Genomic DNA, 25,133 nt, shown 5'->3' with positions numbered 1-25,133 from the left:
GCGTATATGTTCTTCTAACTAATACGCAGAGAACGCCGTCTAGTTCGCCGGTCTTGACGCCGCCTTCCGACGACTCTCTCTAGTTACATGACAAATGTCGAGCGAAAGGTAAGACACCTGGCGGTGCAGCAATAGGGAACGACAAACCATTATGTATTCGCGTGCAGTATAGAACCTATGACGAATTTATAAAAACAATTTCTTTCAATGATCCATTTCGAACGCCTTGGCAAGAATGGGTAAGCATGTATACATATGCATATACACATATAGTATATGCATAGAATATTACGGCGGTATGTTTGTTGTTTTCAGTGCTACATCTGCCACAAGAGTCTAGACCATCGCGAACCAAAGTATGCACTGAAACGGGAGTGCCTCGATCCCGTAAACGAGTTTGTGGCCGTTTACGTATGCAGACAGTGCGACCAGGAGAGACACGGCAGTAACAAGAGCCCCGTAACCGGTCTGCCAAATCAATTGAAGGAAATATTTTAGAAGTCGGTTCATTTTGCTCCAGCATGTGCTCTTCTAATAGCTACTTCAAATGTGTGACCGCATGCCTACTATGAGTGTCCCTGCGTGTTCTACTAATTTAGACTATTACCTTGTATAGTTTTGAACTGCGCTCGCTTTGCAAATCCGAATGGAATTATGGCAATCTGTAGAGGCGTTTGGCTCCTGATTAGCTAGAGAAATCTAACGAACCAGTTGCTCCGGAAAGTCGATTGCCGCTAATTTCTACATAAGAAAGACACCGTAGCTCACTTTTGGTTACTCTGCAATGCCCTCTAGCGCGGGAACACGGGTGCATCGGGGACCCTTACGAGGCAACAGCTGCTCAGGTCAAAGGCGAGACCTGTATGCACTTCGCTGCGCCGGTGCGAGAAGTAAAAGATGTCGTCTTTCACGAAAATTCGTTGTTTGCTTCAGAATATCAACAAGTTTAATCCGGGGCATTGAATGTACGACCGGCCGACCTGTACGGCACATTTGCCTGAGGAGAAGAGATCTGTGCGAATGCGGTAAAGTATAATTCCTAAGTGTAACGTCAAGGGATACCATACCAGTCTAGTATCCCTGGCTCAACTGACTTCCTCTACGATACTGGACTTTAGAGAAACTGCCACAGACGAAAATTTAATACATACAAAAAGCCTCTAACACAAAAATAGCAGGTAAAAATACGTGGATAAGATAAGTAGGTTGTGCAGTGCTGACTATCTCTCCGAGAAGAGACAATCACCTATAGGCTGTGCTATAATAAGGTGAAGGCTAGTGAAGGCTAGAATGCTAACACTAGGTGAGGGCTAAATACTAAACTAGCCTAGTAGGGAGTAACTGTTAGTGTGGCACGAAGCTTCACACTGAGCTCAGCTCTCATTTCTTTGAGCACTCCCATCATTGGCCTGCGAGTAAGGGCAGAATACAATAACTGCGCATTAATTGTGCTAGTAATAATTAATACCGATCCTGGTTCTGTGGCGTTGCCCGCTCTGTTCGCCTGGTTGTCATCTTCGTGCATTTCCATCAGTTCGAATATCAAATTCTCGTTTGTCGAGGCACCTCCTCCTTGATCTTGAGGTTGCTCCATCGCTGCGCCGCCTCTCCAATCCTCATCATTGCCAGTGGGCCCTTCTGCCGACGTTTCAGCACCTTTTTCCTCAACGACGGTTTGATCTGTCGACGCGCTATGATCGCCATCTTCAGTGGTGGATTGCTTCGACGACGCGTCGCGGTCACCATCCTCGTTATGAAAACGACGACGTAGTGCTATCCCAACGAGAACGATGAGCCCCGCCCCGACGAGGCCCCCGACGACTGCGGGAACGGTGGAAATTAAAACGGTATTGACGTTGCCCTTGCTGTTGTTTTCTTTAGTGGGAATTTCCGTAACTAGGGACAGTTTTTCCGTACCTACAGCATAAGAGGTGAGTCTGAAATGTTCACAGTGAAAGTTGCGAACCTGAAACATTGCAACGATGAGCGGGAATGGTGACCTTGCTGTAGTTGCTAGCACCGACGGAGTTTTCACTGTAGATCCAACAACGTCTTTCGCCAGCAACGGTTTCTACGGCAACAGCTACGATGACTGCAAAAATAAAATTGAAAAGAAAGTTATTGATTTTTCAATATTAATATTATACTTTTACCCACCCTGTTCCCGTTCGATGGCCATATCTTTCTCGTACCCATCGTCGCAGACGAGCCGGACGGTGCGAACAGGAGAAATCGCTTCCAAGGGTATGCTGCAGGTCACAATGGTATTGTCGCACAAACTACTATTACGCGTCGTCGTGCAACTATCGAGTGGCTTGGGTCGATCTGCACGATACATCAATAACAAATCAACGTGAAAAAAACAATGCCACTTTACCTATTGGTAATATCTCGACGACGGACTTCGCATCTGCCGCTCTAACGTTGAGACTCGCATTGCCTTTTAACCAGCACTCGTACCTTCCTGCGTTTGAAGGGGTCAACGCTCGAATAACAAGCGTGCCACTCGCGCTGATCTGCACATTCTCCTTTCCGGGAGGCAGCCAGTGAGCGTCAGCGCATCCCGGTGGCTTGTCGTTCTCGGACGGACATACTATCTCAAAGTCCGATCCGACGGGCACCGCTTTAGAAACTCTCTTTCCTTTAAGTTGGACTAAATTAACGCGAGCCTTCGTACCGTAATATTGCTATCAAAGAATTCAGAGCCTTACTATAATTTTTGAGAGACACGGTTTGACTGTCATAGTCGACCCCAGCGATGTCGGTGATTCGACACGCGTAGAGATATGAGGATCCTTGGCCGGGTGTGATTGCGACTTTAAGGTGTTGAACGCAACCAGGCTCCGGAACGACGAATGTAGCTGGTGGACCGGAGTTGTTCGCCGCTCTCCTCCCGTCGATCGTCAACTCCTCGTGATCCTTTAGAACGATCCACGTAACGTTTGCGACGGCACACGGCCCGCTACCGACTCCCGTATAGTTGCAAGATAATTTTGCATAATAATTGGTGTTATCTTGAGGCTCATAGTAGGTGTCTTGACTGATGACGTTAACCGGAAGAGAATGTATATTTGACGTAGGATAGCCTGCACGTCAATTTAGCTCTTTCAATTAATTCGAAGCGAAAGCTTACCACGTGTAGAAGTTGCTAAAAAAGCGAGATATACCGGTACAAATTGAAATCGACTATATTTCCCAGTTAGTCGAGTCTATAGAAATGAAAGACGGTTAGTAAAAAATTTGACGCGAATTGGACTGATTATTAGTCATCGAATTAATTAATAACGTTGGGACTGGGGATTTTTGTGGGCGTGACCGGGCACTGACGGAATGACGCGTCAGCGCATTTCTGCTTGATGAAGTGTACATTTTTTTAGCAAAGACATTCGCACACAACAGCGCGCGATTAGTCACGTAATTAATTGTGCATCGGCGACGCGCATCGGTGACGCGCGAATGTACGACTAGCTTAGCATAGATCATTTACCGTTCTTGAGCCTGCGCTGCTGACGTTATGTCCTACCATTGTGTTCGCAGAGGGTCGTTTTTTCGACCCGCATTCACTCTGATGATGTCAACTGGTAGTCTATTAGATCACGTGTTCATTAATTAGATCAGAACGAAGGCGGCGATTGGACGTTTCACTGCAAACGACGTCGACACGAACCTTCCAGAACATTCCGCCACCTAATACGAAATAGGCAATAACGATTATAAATGTAATCTTCTTTGCTAAACAAAAATTCAAGCGTGCAGACCTCTGTTCGGTTTCTTCTGCTTAGCGTTGGCGGTAAAAAATCGACGAACGTAGAGCAAACGCGTCGCTTACCTTATTAGAGTTCCTCAGATTCTTTGTGTCCCATCCAGCCGCGCAAAGAAAGCCCTCGCCTATGAAAACAAGCAGCGGAGACATTAGCTGCAGCGCAGCAGCTGGCTACATACACAGCCGCAGCGATTACAGAGGGTCCCTTTTTCCGGTTTGTTTATTCCTAGGACGGGTTTTCCTTCGTTTTCTACTACAAAGGGTTTGATCAGCCCTAAATCGACTGCAAAAAGCCTTTGACGGCTTGGGAGAGACACAGCAACAACGAAGGCCAAAAGTAATGCCGTTATAATACATACTTCTACGCGGCAGGAAGACTGCATGGACGCGGCGGACACGACGAAATACCGTAATAGAACTCTTCATCTTCATATGTAACGTTCAAGCTCTTCTTTTACGTAGGACAGTAGAGAGAAGGGGCCTTTTGTGCTAGCTCCCTTCCCACCGTTTGAAATCCCGGTTGTTTACTCAGGCGTTCCCGTGCAACCCACATATTAGATCAGTTTCAATGTCGGAAGCAGAGGACCGCCCCGAGTCTGGAAGTGGAAGCGATTCCTGGAGTCGCGCTGCCGAGCGACTCGGTTTCACAGTGGGAGCGATTAGATTCATGATCGAACGCGAGCAGGAAAACCAAAAGCATCAGAGGGCCGACTTCCCAGAGCGGGCGTTCCCAGAGCTCCTCTGGAGAGCGTTTTATGGCCTCCTCGACAACGCTTCAAAGTTTAAATCGGGAGGACTGAGCGCTGTCGACGTCCTAAGAACTCTTTCTGTGCTCAAAATTGAAGTTCAAAGTCTGCAAGTACCGGCCGATGGCAAAGAAGGTAGGAGGACTTTAACCACACCCACTTTCAATATCGGTTCAGTTAGCGGTATACATTTATATCTAAACTGCATGGTGCGCATTAGCCATCTGTTAGAAACGTGATGTAGTTGCTAGGACGACTTGAGCTAAGATCATTTTTGTGCAGTGTTTAGTACTCCACAAACGGACAACTTGAAGGAAATTGCCACCGTATTTTTCCGTCTCAAGGGAATCAAAACCGTAGACGATCTGCCATCTGCAGTGTGGCGGCACCTTCGAGATAAGCTAACAAAGTCGAAGAAGAATCAAGTTTGCCACGGCAACGGCGATGCCTATTACGATGATATTTTCACGCTTAAAGAAGAAGATCTGATCGCTTATTTTGACCAGCTGCAGGAAAGGGGTGTTTCTAACGCGTTTCGCGAAGCTCTTGGCCACAGTAAGCCCATGATTTGGCTTTCTTCAATAATACTATTGTTTCCTTTAGGTTCTTTCGACCTACCTTCCGGTTCCGTTACTCTAGATCATCTCAGAACAGCCTTGTCAGACTGCGAAGAGTTTGGTCGGCCTAAGTTTGAAACAGGACACGTCGTTGGTAGAGAAGAACAAATAAAACGAGTGCAGGAACTCTTACAAGAACGCAAATCTGTTGTCATTCACGGCTTCAGATAAAACGTCCTTGGCTCACTGCGTCGTTGATCGAATCAAAATCAACTACGGCACTCTGCTGTGGCTTGATGCGTCTAGTCCCGAATCCTTGCAGCTGTGCGTTGCTAGTAACTGTTCGTCCTCGCCAGACAACGCCAAAGCTCAAAACGTTCTTCTTCTTGAACAGCTAGAGCAAGCGCGAAATTGGATAAGGGAAAAGGCCACGAAAGGGCCGCTTCTCGTCGTAATTGACGGGCTCACTGACCAGAAGACGTTTGACGAAATGCCCGACTTCCCTCCAAAGATAAAAGAAGACACAATGCATCTTCTTACTACAGCAACAAAAGCGGATGCCGTGCCGGAATATCTGTCTTCATTAATACCCAACAGCGGGATAGAGAAGCTTGACCCATTAGGCAGAGACGACGTTACACGTGCTCTTTGCGACAACTGCGAAGTTTTCCAAAGCGAGACGGAGAATAAAGCTGCGCGCACGATTGCGGAAACTGTAAATGGACATCCTCTGTATATGACGGTCATCATTTCATTTTTGCGTAGCGAGAAACTGGGCTTCACTTCTTATCTCCACAAATGCTTTGGAAAGTATGACGAGACGCGATTACTATCGGCTTCCCGCAGCGACATTCTAAATACTCTCGTGTCGGGATTGCCTTTGCTGACGAATCTTATGAATCATCTAGGATATTGCGATGTGACATCGGTTCCCTTACGTCTGTTTGAATTCAGCGATATAGGCTTCAGCAAGGACCGAGCACACGTTGATAACATCGAAGAAAAAGAAAAACGAGATCGAGAATCGAAAGTGAACGTGATTATTTTGGCCAATCGGCTCGAGGCTTACGGACTTCTCACGTACACAGATGACAGGCAGTCGTTGAGCGTTCACACGGAAATTGCCGCAGAATTTCGACAGCGACAGAAGAGCGAAGGAAAAATTGCTACCTTGGAGTCGCTCTGCAAAATACTGACATCTGCATTGGAAAAGTCACAGAGTGACTGGTCTTTCTGCAGTGCTCTGTATCCGCATGCCATTCGGTGTGTGGAATACATGCGAGAGCACAATCTCTTCGACGCCGAGCTCGTTCTTCGCTGCGGTTATATGAAATCCCTTCTGGGAGGAAGTTTGGAAGCGCGGGATCTCCTGTCACGATGTCTGCAGGAGTCGGACAGAACGACAAAACTACAACAAGCTGAGGCGTATATGCATGCATCTTGCCACTGTAGATCGTCGTCTTGGATGCTTGCCGGATGCTTTGAAAGACGTCGAAGAAGGAAAGGCTATTCTAAACGACATCTTGAAAGAAAGGCAAACAAAAGGAGAGAAAAGATCTGACGTCGAGAAGTGCCTTAGTCAAATGAAGCAGGTTGAGGCCGAAATTCTGATGGACGGTCGAGAATTCGAGCGCGCTTTGGTGCTACTTACTGAAGTACAAAAGCAGCTACGTCACGCTTTTCCCGTCAGTGATGCCAATCACGCTGCTCTGCTGGCAAATATCGCTCGCGCGCAATTGGGACAAAAGAATTACACCAAGGCCCACGAAAGTTATAAGGAAGCTATTAGACTTATGACGAAGTCGCACGAAGGTAGTCAGAGCGCTATTAAACCTTTCAAAGAGAAGTCGCCAGATTCACCTCGCCTTATGTTATATCAAGCCTACAGCCATGTTTCAAAGGCTCTCGCGTCGAAGAAAAAGGCCGAGAATTCGCTTTCGTGTCTCAAAGAATTTCGCGAGGAGCTAGACAAGTGCTTGGATGCAGTTCGCGGCTTGCCATCCTCTCATCGGTACTGCGCTTGGGGAAATCGTTCCGTCGCTCGGCTTCGACGAGAAGAAATCGAAATTCTTAAGAAGGCCGAAAATCCGAATCGAAAAGAAATCGAGGTCGCTTTGAGGAACGGGTTCCAAGTCATTCGATCCTGCCTGGAATGCCATTTAGCAATCGCTAGCGGTTTGCACCAAAAGGTTGGGAAGGCTTGTCTGAATGTAGGGCAATTGTGCGTGGAGTGGCTACAAAATACCCAAACCGACGAAAGGCGCATGGAAAGGCGCGTGGTGTGCCAATGTGCGCAATCGTATTTTCAGCTTGGGTTGAAAATTCTCAAACCTATAGCTGACGTGGACAATTTCGAAGGCCTTCGTTCGAAGGTCGAGGCCGTTGAAGAAGACCTGAAGTTGCCCCTTCTCGATCCCACTGACCGTCAGTATGCCAAGTCAAATGATGCTGATCCAGCTACTAAGTTGTTTAAGAACTTTTTGGAATTGGTCAGCAAGATCGAATCGTCTGGCTAGTCCGCTGTTAGGAAGAAACTTCGTCGTTATCGCACGTTTCTGTTCTTGCCGTGCTCTTTCAAGTTTTTTGTATGTTGATTGCGACTGATGTGTTGATGTGACGTAACGCGTGCGTAAATGTACTATGTTCTTCTAACAGAAACCACCGTCTAGTTCGCCGGTCCTGACGCCGCCTTCCCACGATACTGCTCGATACTCTCTCTCTAGTTACATGGCAATTTGTTGCCCTCCTAACCACGCTTGGGTTCTGTCACGCGGTTTTGGCTAAGGAAAGTCAAAATCCTCAAGAAAGCTGAGGAGATCAAGTATGTCTTGAAGAAAGGCTTCCCAAAAGTTGAGCATCATGGAGTGGAGTGGCTCAAATTGAAGAACATCGATTGGTCAGCTCTTGTAGCCACCAACTAAAATAAAGATAAAATTCAAACGGGACACTGCGACGGTCGTTATCCTAGTCCTAGCTTCTACTGTGAGGTAACTTTGAACCTGCAGTTTTCTTGGAAGTAGGCCTAAGCTAATCTAAACTAAACTAGTAAAGGGTCCCGCGTTTCGATTCGGGGGATCGAGGGAGAACCTTTTATCGCGGAACCAAGAGATAATCTCTGCAACGGAGTAGTGAGAACGCGCTCGTCGGAGAATTACCAGGGTAAGACCCTGCTACCTCAACGGGGGCCTCTCCGGCTCAAATATGAGCGAAAAGAGCTAGCTTGATCGGACTTCGAGAGAAGGACTTCGAGAGAAGGGCTTTAGCTTGCTCTCTTTCGTCTGAACTGAACTGTCACAAGTTTCAACGAACACCTGTAGCTTGGGCGGGCCAGGAGGCTGAAAAATGCGTGGTAGACTTGGTTACAAAGAAAAGAAATACTTAGAGACTTTCGTTGTCGCTACGTGTCGTCTTTGCGCATCGTAAACGAGAAACGAGTCGTAAAACGAGAAAGTAATGTACGGGAATGCTCTTCGAAAGGAAGTCCCGGGCAACAAACAATTTTTCTCTTGCTAGTTTCTGTCCCTGTCACGGGCAAGCGGTGTCGCTCTTCTCGGCTCTCATTTACCGTACAAGAAACGTCTCTCAGAGTGACCGAGTGACTCTCCATCGGCCGTCATCACGGTTTTCGTGTAGCAAGGATGACTATCGTCATCATCGTCGTTCTACTTGCGATACACCCGCTCTCGGCTTTCGACAGCGACCGAAGAACCACGAACGAGATCAGTAAGACAGAAAGAGATCGAATTGTTTATAAGTCTGCGGTGACAGCCGGATGTTCCTCCCCCTCATTCCTTCTCTCGCAGTTTCCCTCCGCGGCTACGGCTACTTGGAGTATCCCCTATTGAGCGTGGCGAAGAGAACCGATTCCCGCTTAACGTTCGCGACCAAGAACACGAACGGACTTCTCCTCCTAGCGGAGGGCGTAAGCAAATATCTGCTTATAGAGATGAGCGATTCTCGAGTCGTACTTCGACTTCGACTGAGTAATCGAACTCGCGAGCTGCGCACGCCGGAGGGGAGGAGTTACAGCGACGGCAAATGGCACTCCGTCAGAATTCAAAGAATCAATGCAAAATTGAAACTTTTTGTTGATGACGCGTTGATTGACGTCATCAGGGATTCGCCTGATATCGCAGGCGAGCTCGAATTGCGAGCTATTTACGTCGGCGGAGTGGAGGATTTTCGGAAGCCAGGACTGAGTGTGGAAACGAGAGGCCGATACTTCAGAGGCTGCATGGCGAATGTGACGTTCAACGAAGAGCGACTGTTGGACGGCGAAGGACGAGGGACCGTCGCCAAGGGTCTGGATTGGGGAAAATGCGACGAGAGAACGTTTTCCGACGATTTTCATCTACCCGCTGCTACACGTAGCTTCATACCTCCTTTCGCCTACGTGAAACTTCACAAATGGGAGGCTCGATTTTCTGGATCGATAGAGTTCGAATTCCAAACTAGTCAAGCGGACGGCCTTTTGTTTTTCAACGGCGGCCGATTAAATAGGACCGATTTCGTGGGACTCGAATTAGTAAGCGGACAGCTGAGATTGTCCGTGAATCACGGCGGGAGCGCTCACGTGGACATCGTCGCCGGATCGGAGTTGAATAATCGTAAATGGCATTTCGTTAACGTGACGCTGGAAGGACGGCACGTCACTCTAAGTATTGATAGTAAGGTAGCGAGGCGGAAGCTGAAGGGACGTAGCAGGCATTTAGACATAGCCGGGTCTCTATTCCTGGGTGGACTACGAGGAGCCGAAGCGAAGGAGGCTCGTAAGAAAGGCATGCAAAGTATGAACGTGAACGAGGGAAAGTCGAGATCTTTTGCTGGATGCATGAGACGACTGAGAATCAATGGAATGGACGTTAATTTCGATGCGGCTAAGACGACTCGAAGTGTATCGCCCGGTTGCCTATTCGAATTTCGTTGTCGGGACGATTTGTGTGCATCCGGAGAGACTTGCGTCGATTGGATGGATGTGACGTCGTATCGGTGCGTTTGCGAGGAGGAGAGTCTCGGATGCGGAAGCGGGGACGCGAGCACGCCTATACCCAGTGTCTCCATCAGCGTTACTGTTTTACCTGTTGACAGTGTTCCAGAAGGGGGTCAAGCGTCTTTGCTTGGTCACATCACGATGAAAGGCCTTGCAGATTATAGTCTGAGTGAAGTGACGATAACCGTTACGAAACAGCCTTCGTTTGGCTATCTTAGCCACACTCTTCGAAGGCGTGTGGGCTTAGTTTCCAATTTCACTCTTGCTGATGTGATGTCCGGCTATATGACTTATTGGCATGACGGATCGGAGAACTATAACGATTCTATGACGGTTTCTATACGTGTTACAAATGTTTCTGGTTGGAACAGTCTTCAGACGATAGACTTCAGAGTTTCTCCTCTTAATGATGGGCCTCAGTTGGTTCATCCTAGACCGGGTGAAAGGTTCAGCCTAGCAGCGGGAACGTGCAAGATTGTCAGCACGGATTCCCTGCTTTTCACTGACGATGATAATGATGACTCTGACCTGTTAATCGAAATCTTGAATCCTGGTAGATTCGAAGGTCAGTTCGAACTTCTGACGTCGAGCGGAGAGCAACTCAAATCATTCACTCAAAAAGATATTAATGATGGAAAAATTTGTTTTAGGCATGTAGTGAAAACGATGGAAATGCAGTTTTCCGTCATTCTGAGAGTCACTGACGGATTCAAGAGCGTCGTATCTCGATTTGCTGTACATGCCATTCGCTATCCTTTGAAAGTCACAATAGGAGCCATCTCATTAGCTCAAGGCTCGTCTGCTGCCTTTTCTTCATCTTCTATTCAATTTCAAGCCGACTGGTTGTACGCCCAGGGGCCACCTGTTGAGGTGGTGTGCCAGTTTGTAGAATTGCCACGATTCGGTTCGATTGACGTCATCAACGGAAGTCGAATTACGGTAGACTCTAATTTGACGTACGGACTAATTGCACGCAATGCTGTGATATACGTACACGATCCCGAGTCGTTTTCTCAACGGGATTCCTTCAAAGTTCGATTCTGGGCTGGACTCTCTTCCTCGGATATCAAGACAGTAGCCATTGACGTGGACGTCGAGTTAATAAGAGTCAAAACGAGAGTGTTGACAGTACGAGAAGGCGATCAAGTTTCCCTGAATTTTGAAAGTATGAATATTACCACTGATCCCGCGGCGAAGTCCTCACTGAATTTTTTCGTCAACGTAACGAACACGGTACGACATGGAAAGCTAGAAAGCGCTGACGTTCCGTTCTCTGTTGATGCCCTGAAGTCTGGTCGCGTCGTTTATCGTCATGACGACAGCGAGACGTTGAACGATTCTTTTGAATTTTTCGTTTTCGCCAGTGGGCCTCTTCCGGCGGGGTACGACGAATCAGATAGGCAAACAAAGCAAATGACATTTTCCTTTGTGATACTTCCGGTTAATGACGAAAAACCGGAGATTCGAATACCCAGAGAGCTCCGACTATACGAAGGAACGACACAGGTCGTATCTGAAGAATACGTTAAAGCCCAAGACAACGACACATCGTCGAACTCACTCGTATTCACCGTCATAAAAAGTAGAAGCATCGCCAACGGGTTTTTCTCCTTTGCAGACAGCATCAAAGACGAGACGCTGCAGTTCACTCAGAAAGACATCGACGATGGAAGAGTATTCTTTACTCACGTCCGCAGCAAAAGTCTCAAAGGAGGCTTCTCTTTTGTCGTCAGTGACGGCGTTCATCAGACGACGGAAAAGCGTTTTGAAGTCGTCGCCACGCCGTTGGTCCTACGCTTGGTAAGTGAACCGTCTTCAACGCTCCACGCAGACGCAGAGAATCTCCCCGACGTTGTTATTCGTTCTTCTGACCTATTGGTCGTAACTAACGACCCTTCTCAAGACGCGGACGTTGTCTATCATCTGGTAAAGCGTCCCAGCTACGGACACGTAACCAATATGGGAATCGAAGTGACGTCCTTTTGTCCTGCTGATTTGGAAACCGAAAGCGTTCGCTACGTTTTAGATGATCCGGACACGATGACGTCGTTTAACGATCTGCTTTCAGTGAACGCTTCTATTGGCCATTCGTTTATGCTCGTCGAAGTGAAAATCAGCATTTTGCCCAAGCCTTTACCTTACGTTGTTACCAACAAGGGTCTTGACGTGGAAGAAGGAACTGAAGGCGTTATCTCTTCGAGTCGACTTCGGGCGACCGACGTGCCGAATTCTGCCCCAGATGAAATTATTTTTACCGTGCAGCGACGCCCCAGCTTTGGTCGCCTCGTCGAACGAAGGCGCGACCGACCGACTGTAGACACTTTCACTCAAAAAGACATTAATCGCCGAAAAATCGCCTACATTCACACAGAAAAGAATCGCTTCGTTGACGAAGTCACGTTCACTATATCTAATAATCGGACGAACGTTTCCGGGCAGCAGTTTCTCATTGTGATCTATTCGAACGAAATCAAGGTGTTCGTACGTGGTTTGGTAGTCCCTGAGGGAGGCCGAAGGCCGATAACGCCACTAGCTCTAAACATCGAGCCAGATCATTTGCCTTTCAAATTTCTCGTTAGCAATGGTCCCCAACACGGAAGACTGGTTCTAGAGGGAACGGATACTTTAGTGACAACGTTTACGTTAAAACAGCTCGAGACGGGGAGCGTTGTGTACGAGCACGACGACTCTGAAACGTTAGAGGATACATTCGAATTCAACGTGACGTTGAGAGACGAGATCAAAGCGGCTGGATTGCTCTTCAACATATCGGTGAACCTGAAAGACGACAATCAGCCGCGTCGAATTGGGAACGGCGAGTTAGTTGTAATTGAAAACAGACGATCGGTCATTACTAAGGAAGTTCTTCTGTACGCCGACACAGACATTAGTGACGACGACTCCGAAATTCAGTACAGAGCTCGAATTCTCTCCAAGTCTTTTCTCGTTAGGAAAGGGAAGTGGCAAACACCTGTCACCGTCTTCTCGCAACGAGATATCTTAAACGAGGCTATCTATTACCAGAACGTGTTTTCCCAGGGCGAAGAGCGCGATATGATTACGCTTATCGTTGGCCCTGCTATCGCCCATACGTTTCTTAGAGTGAGAATCGTTCCGTTGGCGCTGACACAGAATGGGCCTAAAGGACCGATTCAAGTGCGCGAGGGCGGGAAAGTACTCCTAAATTTTAATGTCACTGTCAACGCGGCACACAACGTCTCCGAAATTTTATACGTCGTGACTGGGAAACCAAGATACGGAATACTCTCAATGGGAGACAAGGAAGTTGAGCGATTCACCCAGGAAAATATTTTAGCCGGCTTGGTGCATTACATTCACAGTGGAGTAGACGTGGTCAGTGATCTGTTTCAACTGAGAGTCTCGTATCAGTCGAAATCAATCGACGTCCGCGTTCCAGTGACAGTCCATCCCGTTGATGACACCCCGCCTGAGGCAGTGACCTCAGAAACAACGTTATATGTCGACGAGCAGAGCAACGCTACTATAACTAACGCAGTATTGCGAGCAACAGATTCAGAGCAAGGTAGCAGCTCGGTAGTCTTCACGGTAATCAGTCGCTCGCTTCGACGCGGCTTGATTTTGCGGGTAAACGGTTCGACGTGGGAAGAGGTGAAGAACATTTCTCAAGCTGATATCGATGCCGGAAGAATTGTCTACGCACATCGTGACGAGTCGACGCGTTCAGACCGAATTCGATTTCGCGTGAGCGACGGCAGAAATTGGTCGCCTCTTCCGGTTTCCGTATTAGTCGAAGTCGTGCCTTTTATCGTTCCTTTTGAGGCGGGCACGCTTTCGGTGGAAGAAGGCGGTAGCGTAGTTGTAACTGAGGCTTTTCTCTACGCAAAGAGCGATAAATTTCGAAGCATATCTTTGGAATTTATCGTTGATAGGCAACCGGTCCACGGCACTTTGAGGCTGTTAAAATCAGGCGGGAAAGGCTCGCGCCAACTAGCCTTTACAAGCTCCGATTTAAAGGCAAACCGACTGATATATGAACACGACGGTAGCGAGTTTCACAATGACAGTTTTTCGGTTATGGAATCCAGGAGAGGCAGAGTGAGTGAGCCGGTTGTCGTGCTTATAACAATTGCTCCAGTTAACGATCAGGGACCGGTTATTACCGTGAATCGGTCTTTAGAACTTTGGGCAGGAGAAGTTGTTCCCATCACCGTTGATAATTTAAGGGCTGCTGACGGAGATACTGGTGCGTCCGGAATCGTCTTTACCGTGACTCGTTTGCCTAAAAATGGGTATTTGACATTCAAAAAAAATGCCAGTAGCGTGACTAATCATTTTACTCAGCTGGATTTAGAAAATGGCGACATCCTTTTTCATCACGAAGGAGCAATGAACGGCGACTTCCAGTTTGAGTTATCAGATGGAAATCATTCCGTGGTGGGTGTCTTCGTCATAATTGCTAGACCACTAACATTGTCAGTATCTATCAACACCGGCTTAGTTGCTCAATTTGACCAGATGACGCTTATCAAATCAACCAATCTTTCTGTGAGAATAAACGGCTTGGCGTCCAACCGCACTATCGTTTTTACGGTTTCTAGACACCCACAGTTTGGTCGCCTCATCAACATAAATTATCCTTCAGTAGAAGTCTCTAATTTTACCCTGAAAGATATTGAAGAAGACCTTATTGGCTATAAGTACACGGACATCGAGTCCTGGAAGTCCGAAGACTTCGCGTACTTCAACGTTTCTGCTCGACTAGCACAGCGTCTTACTGACGTCAAGTTTCGCTTTCGCGTGATACTGAAACAGACTCCGGGCAGTGCTCTGGCGTCAAACAATGTTCTAGTTTTAAAGGAAGGCTATGTCGGCCTCATAAGCTCAGATCATCTGGATGCGGTAAATATCAAAGCTTCTCACTGGCTTCAAAACGCAACGGTTACTTACAATATTACAATTTTACCAAAATATGGAGTACTGATGAAGAAAAATGAAACCGTAGCTCTCTTTACCCAAGAAGACATCAATGCTCATTGCATCGCATACAAACACGACGGCAGCGAAACTGTGAAAGACTGGTTTGAATTTTCATTGACAGTTCATAACGAAACGTGGTCATCCGAAGCTGTCGTGGAACGATTTGACGTAAGAATCACACCCATCAACGATGAACCGCGTACGATAGTTCTTAAGCCTCTCAACCTTGTCCAAGGAATGACTCGTACGCTCACACCTGACGATGCAATGGTGACTGACCGTGATACTCTGCCGTCGGAACTCATCTACAAACTGCACTTTGTTCCTGCGTACCTATCTTTTGCTTCTGTCAATGACACTCGTGCAATCTTGAACCAGTTCAGTCAGGAGGACATTGATAGCGGGAAGATTTTGATCAGGCATGATGGTTCTGAGATGCTGTCTGGTGCTGCTATCGTTAGCGTTCTTGATGGAAGGTACAAGTCGAACGTACGTCAATGGCTTATCTTTGCTGAAAAGATCATTGTATCACGTCCTGCGACGAGGGCAGAAGAGCACCTGCTTCAAGGAGAGACTAGAGTTGTCGTGAGAAGCGAGCACTTCAACGTATCAACAAATGGCAATAAGGACGATTTAGTCTTTGTGTTGATTGCCTCTCCACGCTATGGGCAACTCTTGCTTAACGGTACCGCAGTTCGCAACGTCACTAAAGAAGATTTATTCGACGCAAAGCTGATTTACGTTCAGACTAATTTCTCGTCGTCAATTGACGCGTTTACGTTCGAAGTCGAGATTCCTCGTCTAGGAATTTCAACGTTATTCAATTTCACCGTTTCTGTTGCCGTTATTCCTTTGGCGCGTGTCAATCCTTTAGTCGTCTATGCGGGAGACAAGCATGTTGCTATCGATGCCAACGTAATTGATGCAGAACCATTATTTGATTTAACAGGAAGGAATCCAATATTGACGCTCCTTCGGCAACCAACGTACGGCGTGCTGACGCTTGCAAAAACTCGTCGAATTGAATCGTTTACCCAAGATCAACTGCAAAAAGGGCAGATTTTCTACGAGCCTTTTGTCAGTTTAAATGCAACGAATTCCTCATCTTCGTACGTGGACGATCTCGTGTTCGAATTAAGTTCGCTTGGCGTTCAGCCTGCCGTGCTACACGTGCAAGTCGTTTTTCGTCACATCAGTCGTATCGTATTTGCCACGCCTTTTTCTGAGAATGCGACCGTCATTTCGTCTGAGTACCCTACGTCACATAGACTGAATTTTACTTCAGATACTCCGTTTTCTTTTGCTAATTATTCCTATCCTAACGACTCCAATTTGAATGTATCATCCGACGACGATCAGATGGCAAAAACCATTGCTATAGCCATTATATCTGCTGTGGTATTCATCACCTTGTGCTTTGTTGGATTTTTGCTGTGGTTCAAGAAGCGTAAAACGGATGAAGGCAAGGAGGAGGACAAGCATGACGGAGTGGTGGCGTCGACGTCGGTGGAATTTTCACCGCAGCGAGCCCGAAACACAGATCCGGGGGTGATTACGTGTTCGGAAGAAAGTGATGAAAATGGAAAGAATTGCGATGAGTTTGCAGAAGAAGACGAGGCCGAAAATCAGAACAATGCTCACGATGACGACGACGTTGACGACGTTGACGATGAAGGAGAGACAGACGGTTTTTCGGAATGGGAGACTGCAGAAACTGACACGAGCACACAGGCACCTGTCGCTCCAAAACTGCAGAAAAGTGAGTATTGGGTATAGATCTGCATAGCACTTCATAAATTCTAAAGTTTACGCGTTTGGTATACGCCGAAATATTAACTCATGCTTTGAATGAGGTAGAACTAGTTGGTGAGAAGTAAGGACTACTACGTACCATTGAGTTGTCGTGAATTGTTTAATGAATTAATTAATTAATTTGCTTGGCATGAACGTCATCAATTACAGTACATAAGCCTTTTCTGCAGCTGTCATGCAATTCTGACTCCTTGTGCCAAAAATTTCGCTGCAAAGACGTCATCGATGTTTAATTTTAATCACGTCACGTGTACAACCATGTGTAGACTGCGTGTCTCTCTTCTCCTCCTTGCGTTTCTCTGCTTTGCGAGTCCGAATGCCGTTCTACAGCGAGGCCGACTTCTCGCAATCACTTTAGATTACTCTGCGGACGTCAGCTTGTTCTCAATCGAAGCGAACGGAATCGTCACGAAGCTTTGGAACGCGACGCTCGTCACCGCGCCGCACGCCGACGACGCACTCTACAGCGACTGCGCCTTCGCCTTCGCTCCGACGACCCAATCGATCTACATCTCGTCGATACGATACCAAGAAGCAATCGACGTCCACACGGGAAAGATACGACAAACGCGAAACAGTCCAAACGCCAACTTCGTGTCGATGTACTACAATCCGACGAATCGCACGCTCTACGGCGTCTGCGCGGGAAGCGACTCGGAGGACGGCTTCGGCTGGTGCGAATGGCAAATAAACAGCAACTCCACTCGCAATTCAACGGCGGGAACCGTCAAATTCTTCTACAATTTAAACGAACTCATCATTGGTCTAGGGCCAGTAGATTGCCTCAGCGATTACGTTGCAGAAGAGAGCCTTTACTTCTACGCCAGCGATAAGGTGTACGGAGTCAATACGACGAACGGAGATGTCGTCTACACTGCCCTTGTGAACGAGAGTCGATCCGTGTGTTTCAAATACGACTCCATTGGTAGGGTCTTGTACGGGATTGGTCCTTTGGACGATCTCGGGACTCGGTACGGGTTGTTTAAGCTATTTGGCGACGGTAAGACGCGTCCCAAGAGGCTATTGGATTTTCCTGCCGGATGGGGGATGGAGGGTATAGGTACGTGCGAAATTGCGCGCGAGGATCGAACCCTTTTTGCGCTTATGAGAAATGCCACTTTTTCGGATAAGGGTACTAGTTTTCCTGAGATTCTGTTTTCCGTTGATCTCGTGACGATGAGTGTCGAGAATTATTCGGTTGCGGCGTTTGCGAAGAATATGGTTCCTTATCAGGCGGTGTCGCGGATCAAGTACGTTCCTAACAGTCTTTGGATTGAGCCCTGAAGTAGGCCGTTTTTGGTAAGCATTGATTTTTTTAAGCTGGCTGCATTTTTTGCCTAATTTGCAATTTTGATTATTTGTCTGAGCAACGATCAGCGGAAACCGTACTTTTATTACCAGACACGGTGTTCAGGCAGTATCATAGTACGAATCGTGACGCACTCTATGCCAGTGGAGTGAATTCAAGTGCCAGCTGATTTTCGCTAACTGTCTTCCTGAGTTGCGAATTTCTATGAAAAATTCATGATTTGTCCGTGTACGTGTCGTAAATACTCCTGTAATCAGAATGCTACTGATAGGATTTTTTTTGTCTTGTAGAACGCACACGTACCTGATTTCCAGTTTGCTCTCAAACAGCCGAGCGTCTATAGTCTCAGTGAAGGCAGTGAAATTCAACTGGATAGGAATCTTGGGAACCATTAGAAATCCGTTATCACTAAAAAAGGTAATGAGGAACGTTCTGAAAAAGTGACGTCATTATTAACCTGAAAAATCCGACAATGTCGGTGTGCAGATAGACGTACGGAGCCATGGCCGACGCGGCCAACGTGAATTTTATCTCTTTTTTATCGACGACCTCGAAATTGCTTGCCGTTATGTTTGGTTCGACGAGATCGACATCAGATATCGGAGACGGGTAAAACGCGTTCGTAGCAACGGGCTTCGAGTCACCTTTATGCAGCTCATATTAGATTCCTATAGCTGAGACTCTTCGTCTTATATACCGCTTTCAGTAAACGACAGCGCGAGTATGACTTCATTAGGCAGGCGATGATTCAATGCTTCGTCGATCGTGACGTTCCAGACTGAGACGGCGTGCTGAGCAGCGACGCTGACCGGCAGAGAAAAGGTGTGATCAACCGAGCCCTAGTATGCGTTGACAAATCGAGTCTTAGCTAACGAAGACAGCTGTTCGTCTCACCGTCCACGTCCATACGTCAATCGTGACGTTTCCTCTGAGCGGACGAATCAAATCGTTTGCAAGGTAGACGTTGACTCTGCCGTTCATTTCAAAAGGTGAGACGAGAACGGGCGCGAAAAAGTGAACGGCGAAATAGTGTAGGAGTTTCCATCGACCGCCGTACTCTATAGACGCCCAGCTTTGACCTTGCCAGATATCGTTCTAAAAGAGATTAGGTGCTCCTCGATCGATATTTGCTTTCTTGCTTTACCAATTGCCAGTAAAGGGCTCCCATTGTGTAGGCGTTCTCTTCCGTTCTTATTCGTCTGTAGTGCTCGCTTTCAGCTTGGACGCACAGAGCCTGAACGACTTGGGTCAGGTAGATAAAATCGGCAAAGCGAATTTCCGAGTTTGAACTGTAATAAAGCGAGCTTTTTGTTTGATAGAGATAATGCACTCTCATCTTACTTATTTGGCAGGTGAAAAAAGTGAGATATTCGTGTAGCCAGAAGCGTCGTTCCTTGCGTAAAGCGTTGACGATGACGCATCAAAGTCGAATTGTTATCCCAATCCTACATCATGATCGAAGTAATCAAACGTCTATTATTATTATTCATTCTTGCTTCGGGTGTGCTGATTGGTTTTAGAGTCTCCAGCGACGGATAGCTCTCGTAGCCGTACTCGGTCGCAAACCTCGGCCGCGGAAATTTCGTCACATCCGTGCACACGTGTTTAAAGTCGTACCTTTTTTTGATTGATCGTTTTAGGAAGTCAAAGGAACCACAACGAAGGCTCACCGGTGTATATCTCCGTAAGCAATTTCGCCTGCATCACCCCATCGTTGAATGAAAAGACCTCTATCTGGCTCGTTAACCAAGACGCCGTTTGATGGACATGATGGCCAATAGGGACGAGTTGGATCCTGTGCAGTCGTTGAGGTAAAGTTTTGTTGAGATAAATTATCTAACCTCTTTAATAAGTGTTGCGTAGACTGTCCTGTCGTAGAGGGCACTGTAATCAAGTAAGATCGTAGGTCCGCTGTACATTCCCCGATCCTATTTTTTCGAGTCTTGGCTCCAGACGACCACCACTACCTCGTGATAATTTTGTACCTGATCTTCATTGTTTCCACTCCAGATGGCGAGTGAAGGATGATGAGCAAGACGTCGAACCTGATGACGTATCTCTTCTGCTACCGTATCCAAGAAAGCCTGTAAAGAAGTCGCCAATGCTAGGTCATCTGTCGCTATTCGGCATTACTTTATCTCTTGGATAAAGGGCGTCACTGAACATAAAATCATGCCAGATCATGATTCCTAATCTATCGCAGATATCATAGAAGTCCTCCGGCTGATATATTCCTCCTCCCCTATAGCATTAGACCATGCAAAAAACCATTTCCAAGAGGTGCCTTACTCACCAGACACGAATCATGTTCTGGTGGGACACTGATGCCGAGTAGAGCTGGTTAAACAAGGATTCGTAAGTGACGCGTCCAGTAAAAGAGTCGGCAGGAATCCAGTTGGATCCCTTCATGAAAACGGGCACTTCTGCAAACGTTCACATTAGACAGTTTACCACTATTTGGTCCTCTCTACCGTTGATCTTAAAGTAAAAGGAAAGTCCTTTTTCTCCGTTTGGAAGAGGCTCCTGCACCAGCTCCAGTGTTCTGAAGCCCACTGTTGTCACTACAAAGTGTTTCTCCTACGACGAGCGTTGTTTATCCTTGGTCGGATTTTTTTTTGAAACGTACTGAATTTCCTTGGTAGGTTGCTATCATCTCATACAGCGTTCTATTTCCGTACTCGTTCGGCCACCAAAGATCAACTTCTCCTTTTGCTAAATGAATGGCGAAGGAAACTGGAGTTTCACCGTCAGCAGAGTCATTGAAATCCTAGCAACATAATATAGGAAGATACAATGCGTCTGCAATCGCTATACCTTAGTTGCGTTTTTGTCCGCCACAGCGAGGAAAACTTTTCCACCGATACCAGCAGCTATAAAATATTTTCATCATAGCAGAAAAGCTGAAAATGTCAAGTGTGCCTGCTGCTTGAAGATAAGCGGTGACCAAGACATTGAAGCCTCCGTCACCGTCTGAAGTGATCTTATAGAAAAGAATCAACAGTCGTCTAATCTTCATTCCTATGCATAAAAATTTTACCTGAGGCACGAGGTCGCTGATGAACGCTTCGTTGAAAGACACAATGCTGCCAGAAAATAGCGATTGACTTTTGACATTTTATTTGCCGCAAACAGACCTAATGTTCTTCCAAATACCAACAGGAAGAAAGGCAGGTCCCCAATTCCATCCAAAGTCTGAGGCAAGATTAATTTGACTTGGCTCGCAATTGAGCAAAGTCTTACCTGACTGGCATTTTCGTATGAAGTTTCGAGTGGCATTAAAATACGTTACTCCACCATAAACTGGATAGGGATAGTTTCTTTCTTGGCGAAGGGAATACGTAGCCGCAGACTGCAAAAATCATTAAAGAAGCTACACTATAAGCAATCCTGCCCATGCAAACCTCAAATGCAACAACGATTTTGTTGCTCCCACTTTGAACAGCGTTCTACGTAAGGTGAACGGGCCTTAATCCATTTGTACTATCTTGATGCATTTTTACTTTGATGTCAAAGTAATATTTCCGGTGCTGATTGTTGGTCGTTCCAATAGCGTGCCCGTTCACACTGCAAAGTCGCAGGAATGCTTTACTTAGCCTCCATTTTTATCAGAGAGAAACCTTATATTTGCTACTGTGTCAATTCCGTGGCAGAGAAGCCACACCCTGTTTGCTTTCGTCGTGTTTTCATCAAGTTCAAATGTTTTGGAATACGTCCAATTGTCCATGGCAATCCACGAGTCGAAATCGTCATTGAAACGGTCTAAACAATCTCCATGTGGTAATTGTCATGACGTTTCCTTCTCTTACAGTAGGGCTCCTTTATAGCATTTGCAGCTCTTGAGAAGCAACAAGTAAAACAGACTATAGAGCTCGGTTATGTTACATTACAGGAGATCAAGATGAATTTGGCCTGGAACGGTAGCTGCAATATTGAGAGAACCGTTTGCATTTTCAACTCTCCAGTCTGATCCTCCTAGGTCTTTCTCGACAAGTCCAAATGCTGAACTGACGAGGAAGAGACCAACGAAACCTCGCAGATTTACCATCGTTGAGCTGCCTCTAAAACGAGTGCAACACAGCAGTAGATCAAACCACGACCAGGCTGCAAGAAGTCCATTTTACCAAACGAGTACTCTGATGGCTAAGTAGGTGTGTCTCACGTGCTACATCAAAACCCCGATGTCCTCCGATCGTCATTAGGCATACACTAATTATACTCTTCCTGTGATTTAGCATTGCCTGCCGTCAGTAACTTGTGTGATAGTCTATTTGTACGCTGGCGGATCAAAACGACGCCATTCATGACAATACAGAAGTAATATTACTTGTCCACTTATTCAAGCTCAAAGAATGTTCACCATGTCACATCAGAGGAGAGCCCCTCTGCTATTCCCACTTCGCATGTGTCGTACTAGCCTTCACTTTCTTTTAGCACAGCCTCTCTTCACGGAGAGATAATCAACACTGCACAACCTAGGTATCTTTTTACCTGCTATTATGTGTTAGAGGCTGTTTTGTATGTTTTACATTTTCATCTGTGGAAGTTTCTATAAACTAGTCTTGTTATATCGCAAAGTGTCAGTTGAGCCTTCACGGGTGGATTAGGAGTTAAGCTTCACCGCCTTTGCACAGATCAACGGTGCTTCCCTTTGCAATACATATTTTTCTGTCTTGTACAGTGCAGTAAATCTACAGCACGCAACACTCCTATTCTAATTGTACAAAATATGCACATGGTTCTACAGCTTCAAGCAGAAAACTCCTGCTGCACAGCACAATGACCATACATATCTCTGGTAAAGATAATCACTCTGTTCACAGTACAATTTTGACGCCGTCGGACGACGCAGTTAGATTTAGGATAGCTCGACAATACAGTACGGTAATATTCTTTGTCCACTAATTCAAGCCCAAAGAATGTCCGCCATGTCACATCAGAGGAGAGCCCCTCTGCTATTCCCACGTCGCACTTTTCTTATAGCCACAACCTATTAGCACTGATTGTAGAGAAAGACTAGCATGCTCAAGCGATATTCAATGCCCCGGATTAAACTGGTTGATATTCTGTAGAAAACAAAGAATTTTCGTGAAAGACAACATCTCTTACTTCTCGCACCGGCGCAGCGAGATGTATACTGGTTTCACCTTTGATCTGAACAACTGTTGCCTCGTAAGGGCCCCCGATGTACCCGTGTTCCCGCGCTAGAGGGCATTGCAGAGTAACCAAAAGTGAGCTACGGTGTCTTTCTTATGTAGAAATTAGCAGCAATCGACTTTCCGGAGCAATCTGGTGCGTTGGATATCTCCCCTTGATCCAGTTCCCTTCTCCGGCCTTTCCTGCATTCGAGCGAGGAGCTAGGTGTCTTTAGACGACGGTCGAGCAGGTGCGTATCGCCAAATGATAGTTTTAGGCCTCCTTGTTCCATGGAAAGCCGCAATGCACTACCACGGATCTTAGAGGAAACTAAGATCCGTGGTACTACCGGTACTAGCAAATTCGCGTAGTCATGCTATCTAAGTAATTTGAAGTACGGCTTTGCTTGATTGCCTGATGCACGCGTGGGCTCCAAACGTTAAGACTGAAATATTCTAAGAGAGAAAACATCGAGTGAGCTACAGAAGGGAGCAGTTCAGTGTCCAAAAAAAAACGTGCTTTGTTATTTGATCCAGATCTTTCCATAAACGTCCTGAGTGGAGAGACAATTCAAAGCGGTTGCCGTTCCACTGACGTGAAATTTGTACAACCATTCGCAATTGCTATAGATATCTCCGACGATGCCGTGTCGACTGGTCGAATACTTTTTCCCCTTGATTATAACCACGTGATCCTCCCAGTGATTCATCGCCTTCCCGGAATCGGGAAAATCGTGCGCATCCGGATCGTACGGATGAACGCGACCCTGTCGATCGTAATTGATTTTGTACTCGTCTTTCGTCTTGTCTCCCCACTCGGGAACGAAACGAATCGACACAAACGCATCGAAACGTTCCTTGTACTTCAACTTTCGAATGTAGTAAGTGCGAGGAAAACGCGACGTGTCTCCCGTGTGCACGCTCGTAAACGCCGATACGTAGACGCGCATAATCGAATCGTTTCGCGCGTCGAATATGGCATTGAGCTTCGCTTTACTCAAACTCGCCCACTCGTCCGTTCGATCTGCGAGCAATTTATCCTCGTTCATTCCGTTGATGGGATACTTTCTCTCGTACGTCGCTCTTGTCCCCTTTACGATGGTCACTAGAGTCCACCCTCCTCCATCAGTCAACATGTCACAGTAGACTCGATAGGGATATGAGCCGTTTGGGCTTTGGGAGATCCAGTAGACCCCGCTCAGTGCTCGCGGGCGCACTTCCTTGATATCGCGGCACGTTCGTCCCGGCATCGACGAGACGTCTCCTATAATCGACGTCGGCCCTCTTAGCAACATATTTATATTCGTCTTCATGTTATTGATTGTGTCGATTAGGAAGCTCGAGCATATGTAGCGGTTCAAGCCTCCGTGGAACTCGAGCGTTTCGCCTTCGCGAGAGCATTGGGGTACGAGCGGCACGCACTCGTCTGTCGACGTGTTGTAGCCTTGGCTCGTCGCTTGACAAGCAATGAAACGCTGTATCTTATTGTCGAGGACTTGGCTTGCGTTTTGGGCGTGGGAAAGTTTCTCCCGGAGGTCATTGTTCGATTGCGTGAGCTCGTCAAGTTTCGTTTTAACTTGATCCACCGTTGCTGTCGTACCGCCGGCGTATTTCATAATAATCGACCCAGTTCCTGCGTTTAGAATTAGGTTACTTTGATTGTCGACAGACAGTTCTGGTTCCCCAGTTGAGTCTGCCGTAGGAGAAATAATGTCAATACAGAGTGTTTGTAGAAAGAGAACAAATAGAAGACGTTTCATCGTCAGCATCCAAAAGCAGTAGACGTAGACGCGAGCGCTTGTCTTAGGCTGCACGTTCACCGCAATATCCGCTGACGAACGATACTTGCGTCATGCCAGATTTAA

At 46.8% G+C, this 25,133-nt stretch overlaps 5 protein-coding genes and 2 long non-coding RNA genes across 11 annotated transcripts; 3 read left to right on the top strand and 4 right to left on the bottom strand.

Moving 5' to 3' along the window:
- Positions 1 to 167: 167 nt before the first annotated feature.
- LOC136194545 (uncharacterized) lies at positions 168 to 937 on the bottom strand. Its single transcript, XR_010671666.1, has 3 exons — positions 828 to 937; positions 608 to 741; positions 168 to 468 (listed from the first exon to the last, which is right to left on the bottom strand). It is a non-coding gene; the product is annotated as an uncharacterized lncRNA (long non-coding RNA).
- A 187-nt stretch (positions 938 to 1,124) lies between these two features.
- LOC136194353 (uncharacterized) lies at positions 1,125 to 4,274 on the bottom strand. Of its 4 annotated transcripts, none has more exons than XM_065983444.1 (10): positions 4,172 to 4,274; positions 3,830 to 3,888; positions 3,488 to 3,687; positions 3,134 to 3,209; positions 2,712 to 3,086; positions 2,378 to 2,653; positions 2,158 to 2,325; positions 1,967 to 2,092; positions 1,469 to 1,917; positions 1,125 to 1,409 (listed from the first exon to the last, which is right to left on the bottom strand). In XM_065983444.1, exons 3-10 carry the CDS (start codon positions 3,524 to 3,526, stop codon positions 1,374 to 1,376), a joined length of 1,545 nt encoding a protein of 514 aa, XP_065839516.1. In that variant the 5' UTR covers positions 3,527 to 3,687; positions 3,830 to 3,888; positions 4,172 to 4,274; the 3' UTR covers positions 1,125 to 1,373. The 4 variants fall into 4 exon arrangements, with proteins under 4 accessions (XP_065839516.1, XP_065839515.1, XP_065839517.1 ...); XM_065983443.1 differs by having other exon boundaries at positions 3,830 to 4,016; positions 4,123 to 4,235; XM_065983445.1 differs by lacking the exon at positions 4,172 to 4,274 and adding an exon at positions 4,123 to 4,140.
- On the top strand, positions 3,854 to 7,706 carry LOC136194354 (uncharacterized). 2 transcript variants are annotated; one of them, XM_065983446.1, is made up of 4 exons: positions 3,854 to 4,172; positions 4,226 to 4,644; positions 4,792 to 5,064; positions 5,113 to 7,706. In XM_065983446.1, the coding sequence occupies exon 4, from the start codon at positions 6,500 to 6,502 to the stop codon at positions 7,580 to 7,582; it is 1,083 nt and encodes a 360-aa protein (XP_065839518.1). In that variant the 5' UTR covers positions 3,854 to 4,172; positions 4,226 to 4,644; positions 4,792 to 5,064; positions 5,113 to 6,499; the 3' UTR covers positions 7,583 to 7,706. The 2 variants fall into 2 exon arrangements, with proteins under 2 accessions (XP_065839518.1, XP_065839519.1); XM_065983447.1 differs by having other exon boundaries at positions 3,858 to 4,172.
- Positions 7,707 to 8,548: 842 nt separating this feature from the next.
- Positions 8,549 to 17,008, top strand: LOC136194346 (chondroitin sulfate proteoglycan 4-like). The gene is made up of 2 exons (XM_065983433.1): positions 8,549 to 8,789; positions 8,870 to 17,008. The coding sequence occupies exons 1-2, from the start codon at positions 8,705 to 8,707 to the stop codon at positions 16,789 to 16,791; spliced, it is 8,007 nt and encodes a 2,668-aa protein (XP_065839505.1). The 5' UTR covers positions 8,549 to 8,704; the 3' UTR covers positions 16,792 to 17,008.
- An 84-nt stretch (positions 17,009 to 17,092) lies between these two features.
- On the top strand, positions 17,093 to 19,413 carry LOC136194568 (uncharacterized). The gene is made up of 5 exons (XR_010671674.1): positions 17,093 to 18,364; positions 18,427 to 18,553; positions 18,623 to 18,745; positions 18,801 to 18,958; positions 19,005 to 19,413. It is a non-coding gene; the product is annotated as an uncharacterized lncRNA (long non-coding RNA).
- Positions 18,144 to 22,275, bottom strand: LOC136194567 (beta-mannosidase-like). Its single transcript, XM_065983736.1, has 26 exons — positions 22,258 to 22,275; positions 22,024 to 22,194; positions 21,943 to 21,971; positions 21,754 to 21,895; positions 21,637 to 21,700; positions 21,538 to 21,582; positions 21,377 to 21,485; positions 21,271 to 21,328; positions 21,174 to 21,219; positions 21,056 to 21,116; positions 20,951 to 21,006; positions 20,763 to 20,903; positions 20,608 to 20,713; positions 20,430 to 20,559; positions 20,270 to 20,378; positions 20,122 to 20,220; positions 19,978 to 20,064; positions 19,807 to 19,931; positions 19,633 to 19,753; positions 19,478 to 19,581; positions 19,281 to 19,425; positions 19,031 to 19,231; positions 18,834 to 18,975; positions 18,594 to 18,780; positions 18,440 to 18,544; positions 18,144 to 18,383 (listed from the first exon to the last, which is right to left on the bottom strand). The coding sequence occupies exons 2-26, from the start codon at positions 22,179 to 22,181 to the stop codon at positions 18,350 to 18,352; spliced, it is 2,604 nt and encodes an 867-aa protein (XP_065839808.1). The 5' UTR covers positions 22,182 to 22,194; positions 22,258 to 22,275; the 3' UTR covers positions 18,144 to 18,349.
- Positions 22,276 to 23,708: 1,433 nt separating this feature from the next.
- Positions 23,709 to 25,094, bottom strand: LOC136194514 (uncharacterized). The gene has a single exon (XM_065983668.1). It carries the CDS (start codon positions 25,035 to 25,037, stop codon positions 23,793 to 23,795), a length of 1,245 nt encoding a protein of 414 aa, XP_065839740.1. The 5' UTR covers positions 25,038 to 25,094; the 3' UTR covers positions 23,709 to 23,792.
- Between the last annotated feature and the right edge of the window lie 39 nt (positions 25,095 to 25,133).

The sequence above is a fragment of the Oscarella lobularis genome, chromosome 13 (assembly GCF_947507565.1).
Source record: "Oscarella lobularis chromosome 13, ooOscLobu1.1, whole genome shotgun sequence".
NCBI lineage: Eukaryota > Metazoa > Porifera > Homoscleromorpha > Homosclerophorida > Oscarellidae > Oscarella > Oscarella lobularis.
The sequence above is the reverse complement of the archived record's forward strand: the minus strand, read 5'-3'. Positions and strand labels throughout refer to the sequence as shown.